This window comes from Apium graveolens, chromosome 7 (assembly GCF_009905375.1).
Source record: "Apium graveolens cultivar Ventura chromosome 7, ASM990537v1, whole genome shotgun sequence".
Taxonomy (NCBI): Eukaryota; Viridiplantae; Streptophyta; class Magnoliopsida; order Apiales; family Apiaceae; genus Apium; species Apium graveolens.
Genome location: NC_133653.1, coordinates 226,205,440 through 226,216,098, shown reverse-complemented (window position 1 = coordinate 226,216,098; position 10,659 = coordinate 226,205,440). Strand labels below are relative to the sequence as shown.

Genomic DNA, 10,659 nt, shown 5'->3' with positions numbered 1-10,659 from the left:
TTTTAAAAAATAATATATATGCTACTCACCCAGGCAAAACAAATTATACTATTGATACTGTCTTAAATAAAAAATAAACTAAATATAGTTATTTGGATTTGCTGCCTTGACCTAAAAAAACAAATACCGCTGATACAATAAAATACATTTGACTATCGAACAAAGCTAAAACAAATTAAAACTTGAAGAATAATTGATTGGTCGATATAATGACATCAGGCTAAAAAAAATTATACTATTCGTCTAGTCTAAAATAAAATAATATTTACTCTAGTTTAAATTAAAATTAAAAACAACTAAATATTGATCTAGTTGATATTAAGTGTATAGGTGTAAAATAAAATAAAGTATGATATTGATTTGTGCTAAAATTAAAATTAAATTCAAAGCAATGATAATTATTATGATATTGATTCGAGCTAAAATAATATTAAATTCTACATATTTCGTTGGTAGATAACATATATAGGTTTAAAAATGAGCGGGATAACAGTGACCGCAGTTAATAGTCGAAAAATAAAAAAATTTGATAGTCGGTCGGTCTGTACAATGTTTAAAATTAAATATATAGGGCTTTTTTCTATTTTTATAATATCAATGATGTATTATTAAAACGAAACTAGATAATTTCTTAATCAATATAATAACGTCGCACTAAAACAAATAAATAAATAATATTCATATGGGTTAAATTAATTTATATAATATTTAATATTGGAACTTACATTACACTAATACAAATATTTATTCTAACTTTACAACTTAAAAATTGAATAGTATATATTATTTTATTATTTACATTTAAGGCTTATCATCATTTGTTTAAGAAAATCCTATGATCGATAATCAATGAGCATAAACGAAATCCACAGAAAAATGATATCTATCTATACTATATTATTATAATCGAAAAAATGATATCTATCTATACTATATTATTATAATCCAAAAATAGTTTCGTTTGGTCGTTGATTAACACCTTCCTAAAAAATATATTAACACCTTCCAAAAAAATTTAAAACAAATATTAATTAATTAGAATAAATAAATCATGCATCTAATATAACTAAAAACTCTATAAATTATAATCCAACTTATCTAAGCGCACTTAACTTCTTTCTTAGTAATAAATCAAACACTTCCAAAATTAATTTTATTAATTTAAAATATAATATCTAAAAATAATTATTAAATCAAGAAAAAATTAAAAAAACAATAGCAAACCATCCGCATACACCGATAACTCCCACTTTCCTATGGGCATGAGAAAAAAAAAAGACTTTTTAAAATTTTATATATTGAAATTTTGAATACTTCAATAATATAATACCTATAAATTAATATATAAATATTTAACTTCATTAATCTTAATAATATATATAACCATTATTATAAAATTATAGATGTAGTAAGGTACTGGGCTGGGCTTGCAGTTGACAAAAACCGAGACATAACACACGCTAAGCCTGTTTTCCTTATGGAGCGAACACGTAGCTAAAGTTCAACGTAAATTAAGACACGTACCCCTATACGTGGCATGCATGCAGATACGATGATCCTAAAATATCGTATATGAGTTACTGAACTGAACACCAAGCCTTTGTCAAAAAAAATTGAACACCAAGCCAAACATAACCAAAAAAAAAAACAGATCTGAAATCATACGAACGAAATGGAGAAAAGTAGTACTACAGGCGAGCAAAAGAGTACGGGAACCGCTGTTGGGGAAAATAAAACAAATATCGAGAAAGGGCTGCCAACAGAAACTAGTCCATACACGCAGTACAAAGATTTGGAAGATTATAAGCAAAAAGGTTATGGAACCCAAGGTCATTTGGAACCTAAGCCTGGCCTTGGCGCAGCTAACTCTACTGACGCACCCACTGATAGTGTTTCTTCTCATGCTCCTCTTCCTAAAGATAACTAGCAGTTTAATTTTTGATTCTTCTTTTTCTAGTCGTGTCCAAAGGGAATTATGTGCGTGAGTATTTCAAAGTAACAGAATAAAAGTTTGTTGTCTCTAATTTGTCAATCTTGTATGGAACTTGTTTTTGATGTCTCTACTTTAAATCTATAGAAACTCTATTCTTTTAATTATAAGCTCTCATCCAGTTTCGGGTAATGGACTAATGGTACTATTGTTATTTATGGATCCAGCTTCTCATCAGTGGCTATTGTGGACCCTATTCAAATGACCATTTAATTAGGACAATATTAATTTTGATAAATTGGACTTCATTTTTTAATAATCAAGGTAGCATGATTATTAAAATAATTATAAACAATGGTGAGTATATAGAAAACATAATTTCAAACTTATCTTATATTTATGATATAAGAAAATTGGACAAATTTACAACAAATCTTCTTTATTATGTCTTATTAAAAATTTAAATTTAGACAATTTTTTAAATTTAAATTTGGATAATTGTTTTGGTTGTAATAACTAACATTTGGAAAATATTTATCAGTATTTTATAAATTTGTTAGGAGTATAAACTTGTTTTTCTAGCCTTTCTAATAACTATACAAATTTTATTTATTTTTTACTTTTTGTCAAAAATTAATTATTTAATGGCTTGCAAACCAAGGAGAGGTATACTGAACTCTAAACGGGTCTTTAATTATCAAAATTTATGACAGTGATTAATGTAAAATTACACACGTATTTCGTTTGCATATTTGTTGAGTGTTCAACAACTACTGTTACATTTATACTAAAAATAGTTGGGAGTTAAAAAAATTTGTATGTACACGCTAAAAGTGACAAAATTAATTAGGAAGTAGGATTAGTATTACGAACCAACAACATTTTCAAAATAATATTAAATACTACTACATTTTACAACAGGCGGACTTAACTAAGTAGTGATGGGATTACCAGGTTAAAATTATCACATTTTATTTAATGATATGCAGTAATTAGTATTTAATATAATAAATTAAGAGATATATATGGATTTTCTGTAATTTGTAAAAGAATATTTAATTAAAATGGCTAATATATTTTTATTCAATAAATTTATTAGTGTTACATATCCTACAATTGAGTATAATTCTAACAAATATCATATAAGTAATTATGGAACAAAAGATAGAATAGGCTTAGTTTGGTAAAGTGAGAATTATGCTATATATTATGAAAAAAATGTGACCCCTTAGACTAAGTTACACATATTTTTGTTGAATTATTATAAACTAGCTTAGGGAAAAAAAACAAAATAAAATACTAGACTAAATTTTAAAATGTTACAAGAAAGAAAATACTTTTTTGATGACCTTGTGTCTTCATTCAAATAAAATTTGTAAAATAAATTTTTATATTAATAATGAGGTGAACACATCATATAGAATATAGATAGGTCCAGAAAAGTCCAAATTAGGGGAAAAAGGTTATTAAACTCAAAATGACTAGATTATGAGCACTTACAAGTGTGACAACTGTTAAAATTTAAAGTTACCGGGTTGTTACAAAGGACTATGAATACACTGGCATGTCTTATTTGCACCAAAACATTGTGTCTCATTTCATTTTTGTTTCCCTCTGACAAATTTTAAACAATCATCAAAACCCCACTGTCTGTCTTAATCTTGTGTTCTGTCCCTCTGTCTGAAAGCAGGAAAATCCATGATGGAAGAAGATGGGGATGATTTTGGTCCCCTTTATTCAGATATACTTAAGCCCTGTTCTACTGTTGAAAAACCCAATTTTTTTAATGATCAGAAACCCTTGAATTGCCATGTTACAAGTGATTTACCTGCGAATGCATTCAAGGACTTGGAAGAATATGACGAGTTTCTGTTATCTGAATGTGGGGTTGATGGTGGAAAATTGTTATCTGAATGCGAGGTTCAGGATTATGAATTTGATGATGTGATTTTTGATGCGGAGATGGAACAAGAAGAGGCTGAAATTGATGGTAGGGGTTTAGATGAAGATAATGAGATTAATGTGCTTGGGGACATGATGGATGTTGACAATGATGATCTTCAACTAGAATGTTTAAGGAGTTCTACAGGTGGTGACGATGTAGATGAGGAAGAAAGTGAGAGTGATAAGTCTTTTGATATAATTATTGATGACAATGATTTGAACGATAAAAAATTTGTTGAGAAAAAAGAGTTGGGTCTTTTAAGAGTTGGATCTTTGAATGATCTCGACAATTTAGATGATCTTGAGCCTGGAGAGATTCCCAGGATGAAGGCAGAGTTGGGAACTGATGTTGAGGCTACAGTTAGACAGTCAAATCAATCCTTTCATACGGAGTCTAAGGTTCGTTCTTTATTTGTTATCTCCAGTATCGTTATGAGTTATCTTGGTTTGCTTGTGTTTGGAACATATATATTACTATTCAAGCTGACTGTAACATAAATTTGTTGTATTTCAATTGTTTGACAGAATGGCTTTTCATGATTGCTAACATTTTAGCAACAAATACTGGTGATGTTTGTTAAATATCTATATTTGTATATATACAATCACTGCAAGAAATATTTTTTAACTAAGAGGTCATGACTTCCTTGCAAAGGTGATGATAATTAGCAATTGGCTTAGGATGTATGTAATAGATTTCAACTCATAAGCGGTAGCTTATAGCTGCAATCGCAATAGAGATATGAAATTTAAACTTAGGTTTTTTGAGAGACAAAAAATTCTTGCAGTGACCTTATCATTATCTGTAAGAACATGAAATGACAAGAACATGTTTTGAAGAGTCAAGCATAGGTGCAATTATCCTTAATTTGATGAGCATTTTATTGCCTTTATATTTACTTCACGCGCTTGAATAATCTTTAAGATGCTAAATTTTTGCACTACGAAGTTATTATGTGTTCTTCCTCTTAACCATGTTTAGTGTATGTGTCTTATGCTCTTCATTTCCTTGATCTACAGATATTTATATTTCATTTTATTGTCTGCTAGGGAGTAAGATCAGTGTTTATGTCTCAAACAAATGACGATTCTAAAGCAGAACAAAATCAAGTCAATTCAGTTCATAATGCAGTATACTATTATTGCGGCACCGGATTGCGCCATCTCCCTGTACATTTCAGGTAAACAAATTATTTTTTCAAAACTGTTTATTTCTTATCAACCCTATTATGATAGGTAGAAGAGCCTTGTTAATTTTTCAAAACTTTTTTATCATTTATCAACTTTATCATGAAAATTTGCAGAGCTAACTTTTTTGAAAAGCATTTTGGCAGTCAATGTATGTGGGGAAACAGTTAGAATATCATAGAAATAGGGGGTCAAGTGCCTAAACATCACTACAAAGTCAATTGGTCCATTGTAGTATCTTTTAATGCTTATAAAATACTCCCTCCGTCTCATTGGATTGTTAACATTGTTCAAATTCTCCCTCACATAATTTAAACAATGTTAACAATCCAATGGGACAGAGGGAGTATGTATCATCTTTATTTCTTATCTATCTGAGTTATTTTTATTGGGTTGTCGGTGAACAAATTGAAGTCGAGCTCAAATCACAGAAAAAATATTTGAGACGAAATAAGTAAATCATAGTAGTCAAACAGGGCGATTGAAAACTTACATATTGAGGATACATTACCTGAATGTGGAAAACTAGAAGAAGGCAGCAGTGTGGGTAATTCTCTGGTGAATCCGTGTCGTTGAGTCGCCAATTTAGAGTAAAGCACTATGTAATAAACATATATTACTTGCATATGTTTTAAGCACGTTTATAACCTGCGATTATGAGTCATATGTTCTTTTTTGTTTTTTTTTCTAAACTCGAGATGCTTTTTTATTTTGCGCATCTATGTCACACATATCTGAAATGCGTTAAACAGCTATCAACACGGGCCAAATTTTTCCAGACATGCTATTTTGGATATTATGCCTTAGATTGTGATAAAAGGGCCAACACCCTTTGCCTGTTTTGTTCAGAATAGCAAAACGAAATATGTTCAAAGAATGTTCAACTTTTAAGATTTTGGATTATCTTCCATAACTATGTTGTAGTCACAATTAATATTTGCCCAATTAAGCAAATAATAAATTTGTAAAAATAGCATGGAATATGACAGTACATTAACTTCACGAAGACCCTGATCCTGTATCAGTATTTTTTTCTTTCTTAACTAACATTGTTATCTCCTACTCTTTTGATATAGGACCATCACTAACGCTGTGTTCCCAAGTTCAGGAAAGAAAAGAAAATGATGGAAAATGAGTTATCTTCTTTTCTTTCTAAATCTTTCCAAAAGTGGAAGAAAATTTTTGAAACAAACATTGAAGAAATTTCTTCCCAAATCTTTAGATTTCTTTTCCTTCCCTTCTTAAAATATTTACTCGGGAACAAGTTAAAGAAATTTAAAGTATGCTTCACACGATCCAGACCTAGCAGCTGATATAAAATTTAAAGCCAGCAAAGAAATTTGCCTAACGACAAGGACCTTCTCATGAATTTTTGACTATTATTGACCACTAATTGCGCTGAACTTTTCCAGTACACCCTTACTTGTTTTGACATATTATAGCAGGATTTTGGTAAACACAGACAATTGCTACTGACTTGGTGTAAACAAACTTTTTGCATGGTAAATTGAAATTTTAAAAAAAAACCCGCAGAAAACACTTCCATTATCCTGAAGGTAGATTAGATCCTCCACTGATATGCAGAAGGCACTTTAAAATAACTTATAAAATAATGGTTTATTAAGGAGAGACAGAAGGAAGAAGTTGGATGTATAGTGTAGTCTTCACCATTTTCTTTCAAGTACTTAATGCTGAAAGTGTATACAATAGTGTGTCTGTTATTCTATTCATCGATTGTTTTCTGAACATTTGGTCCCCAGGAGAGCATTCAATCTAGAAGATAGTTATTCGGAATCTAAACCATGGGAACGTCCCGGTGTTAACTTGTCGGATTATTTCAACTTCGACTTGGACGAGGAGAATTGGCAAAATTACTGCAAACAGATGGCAAGTATCAATTGTTGGTTTTATAGTTTGAGACAATGCATACTGATGTCGCCATTATTTTGCAGAAACAACTACTCCAAAATTCTCCACCGAGTAAGGCTGTTGGCAATAAGAGTGAACAACTGCAATCGGTAATAAAAGCAATTGTATTTGTTTGTGAAATAGTCAAGATGTTATCATACAAAAGAAAATGACTAAGAATTTACCAACCACAAGAAAGATTACAAGAAGCACTCGTTACTTGTCCTTGTTCCGGTCCCTGTTTTCTAAATAATACTAAATAATGTGATATTAATAAAACAGTGTGTTGATATTTATTATTACATGCAACTTTGATTTTTTATTTATTTTCTTTGAACAGAAAAATAATCCGGAAAAACGGACCGGAGAAGCAATACAAGTGCTCATTAGCCACGGTGAACGAGTTGGCTGCCTACAGAACCACCACCAAAGGGAATGTGATTCAGATGCAATCATTGAGGTATTCTATGTTTTTTACAGTAAATGTGGTAGTCTATGTTCTAGTCCATAATATAAATATACAAATGAATTTAAATATGATCCAGTCTACTGTTTATACTGCACATATTTTGAAAAGCATTCTTGCGGCCCAGATTGTCTTCACAGATTCCGCGGATGATACCGAGTCATTTACTAAAGATCTAAAGGATTGTGCTCTCCATGATTATAAAAAATGTCTGACTACAATTCACAAGATTATTAGTGGTGATAAGATCATTCCTTTTCCCTTGGATGGATCTTTTCACCAAATTTATCATGAACAGAGGTACATCTTACAAAACTTAAACTTTTCTGTTCCTCTTGTTCTCTGTTCTTGATCCATGTTAATGTTTCTAGTATTTTGCAATGGTGTGGAACCTATGTATATATATAGAAACTAGCTTAATAAAATCCTTCATATGTTGGTAACTTTTCCATTATGTACTTAAACTTTCAAAAGATGTTAGTAGTATTTAATTTGTACAGATCATAATGATTTCCAAATCAACCTTATGCGCACCAATATTTTTTTAATCTAAAACGATGGTTTCAATTAGGGGCACTAATCTCTGAATTTTTATCTTCCTAACGTTAAATGTGACAATCTCACTTGAAATTAGTAATAACAAAAAGTGTATCCTTGTGGATATAATAGTATTCTAAAGCATAAATTACCAATATAATGTCTATATGTGATGGAGGAATGTTAAGAGCCATCCCTTACCTGTCCTGCTTAAAATTTTCTTAGCATTAAAATCCTGGACTTCTTATCTGAAACTATGACATAAGCTTCGGAATTGATTAAATAAGGACTTTGCACAGGGTATCAATTAATTATGCCCAACAAGCAAGGAACTATACAAACTTCGAATTAGTGGTCAGTAAAAAGCAGGATCATATCTCTTATAAAGACTGGTGTATGGATCTTGACCACCCAAAGGAAAAGAGTGAGGCTGAACAAGGACCGCGCGAAGCATTGGTGAAGTATGATAAAGTCATGCCATTATATTCTAGTGAGGTAAGTAAGCTATGGAACTAAAAGTAGTTGGCAAAGTGAGCACAATTTCACTGAAAGAGAAACACAAGACAGGTTGGAGTTCTAGTAATGCTATCTATTAAAAACTCATATTAACATATGGATACAAACCCTACTATTATTGTTATCAACACGACAGAATCTGTTAACTTCCTAAATTTGTATTATCCAGTTGAACAAGGGAAGTGCGGTTGATGAAGGTGACTGCAACATGAGAGTAGAAAATACTTTATATCAAGCAGACCTTCTGGAAGGGAATAATGAAATCAAGGTACGGTTTAATAATATTTCAAAAAATTACAGGAATTTCATCCGCATCTTAGTTACAAACAAGTTATGGTCTTCGATTTAACCTGTAAACATGCATGTGCAATCGACATATATGATAAATATTCATTTATGATATGTAAAATTAGAAAAATTCACTATTACCGACCCTATATATATGTTTATGTTTCATGTTGTTATCAACATGGAAGAACCTTTTCAGTTACCTAATATCCTGAATGTTTATTGTCCACTGTAAAAAGGGAAGTGCTGTTGATGAAGACAATTGCAGAATGAGAAAAGAAGAAACTCTTGCTGAAACTGATCATCAGGAAGGGAATAATGATAACAAGGTACGGTTTACTAATATTTCTCTGACATTTACATCTAAGAATAAAAGGTAGTTCATCAGCAAGCTTAGTTACAAATAAGTTATGGTCTTCGACTTAACTTGTAAGCATGCATACGAGCATATTGATTCCAGATGTAATTGATAGACACTCATTTACTATATCTCGAATTAGAAAAAATCAACATAAGAATCCTATATATGTTTATGTCTCATATTGTTATCAACATGAAAGAATCAGTTATTTAACTTCCTGAATGTATATTGTCCAGTTGAGCAGCGTTGATGAAGACAATTGCAGAATGAGAATAGAAGAAACATTCTCAGAAACAGATCAGCAGGAAGGGAATAATGATAACAAGGTACAGTTTAATAAGATTTAATAACATTATATCTAAGAATATAAGGTAACTCATCGGAATCTTTGTTACAAACAAATTGTGGTTTTTGATTTAACTTGTAAGCATACGTACATGTGGAATCAACATGTGTGTGTGTCTGGTATCGACAAGACAGAATTTGTTAACTTAAACTTCCTGAATCTGTATTGTTCAGGTAAACAAGGAACGTACAGAAAAATTAAGAGATCCAATAAACAACCATGAGCAAGAATTTCCAGGTAACTGCAACTTGGCGACAAACTTAGGAAATGATGTGGTCTTTGATGACCAGAAACATGAAGCTGAAAGAGAGGAAAATGTGGATGAGGTGCAAGGTTCTCCCAGAGCTAGAGAATCTTGCAATGACGAAATAATGTCAGAATTAATGTCAAACATCAAGAGTTTCATGGATGAAGTAGATGAGCTGGTAGATAAATATAAGGATGAACATCTAATTTTCCGTTGGAGATGATCTGAAAGAAGGTGAAAAGGATGATGAGATGGGTACCGCTAGATGAAGAAGATAAAAACAAAAGCAAATAGCGAACTAAAGCTACCTTTGTTCAATGATACTATTTCTGAAACCAGTACTTGCTCCAAAAAGGATGCGAAGAACTAGTTAGATTGGAGGTTTATATTTCTCTGATACTTATGTCTGCTATTTCCTCCGTATCTTCTGTCATGGTATTAAATCATAGAGAATACATTAGGAATAGATTTTATTATATTTTTAAAAAAAGCCATAGGAAAGATCTGTACTTTTATAATTTTATGTTTCATGTACTTTAATAGCATCTTTGAACTTGTAGAAGTGAAGTCATTTTGTGTTTTAGACTTCAAAATGATCTTGTTATGCCCAAATCTGGACATGACTCTAAACAAGCCCATTACAAGAATTATTAATAATATTGGGTTTAATAAACAAGCTCAAGAATATGGAAGAGCTCTCCTAATTTATATATGGATCGGGACAATGTACCGCATGTTGACCAAAACTTCGTATAATGACACGTGGGAATATATAAAGGAGGATAGTCATGTTCACCTCTTACTCATGTCCACCTCTAATTAGGAGGTGACGCCTGCCCATGTCTTACTAGGAGGTGAGCCATGTCTACTTCTCCAACAGGAAGGGGCATGTTCACCTCTTACTAGGAGGTGAATCCTGCCCTCATCT

The 10,659-nt window shown here is 31.2% G+C and overlaps 2 protein-coding genes across 2 annotated transcripts; both read left to right on the top strand.

The window, feature by feature from the left end:
• Positions 1 to 1,583: 1,583 nt before the first annotated feature.
• On the top strand, positions 1,584 to 2,093 carry LOC141672530 (uncharacterized). The gene has a single exon (XM_074479148.1). It carries the CDS (start codon positions 1,673 to 1,675, stop codon positions 1,925 to 1,927), a length of 255 nt encoding a protein of 84 aa, XP_074335249.1. The 5' UTR covers positions 1,584 to 1,672; the 3' UTR covers positions 1,928 to 2,093.
• Positions 2,094 to 3,433: 1,340 nt separating this feature from the next.
• LOC141674516 (uncharacterized) lies at positions 3,434 to 10,292 on the top strand. The gene is made up of 11 exons (XM_074481222.1): positions 3,434 to 4,273; positions 4,925 to 5,055; positions 6,823 to 6,949; positions 7,015 to 7,080; positions 7,311 to 7,430; positions 7,564 to 7,736; positions 8,273 to 8,468; positions 8,659 to 8,757; positions 9,017 to 9,106; positions 9,375 to 9,464; positions 9,658 to 10,292. The coding sequence occupies exons 1-11, from the start codon at positions 3,629 to 3,631 to the stop codon at positions 9,952 to 9,954; spliced, it is 2,034 nt and encodes a 677-aa protein (XP_074337323.1). The 5' UTR covers positions 3,434 to 3,628; the 3' UTR covers positions 9,955 to 10,292.
• Positions 10,293 to 10,659: the final 367 nt, after the last annotated feature.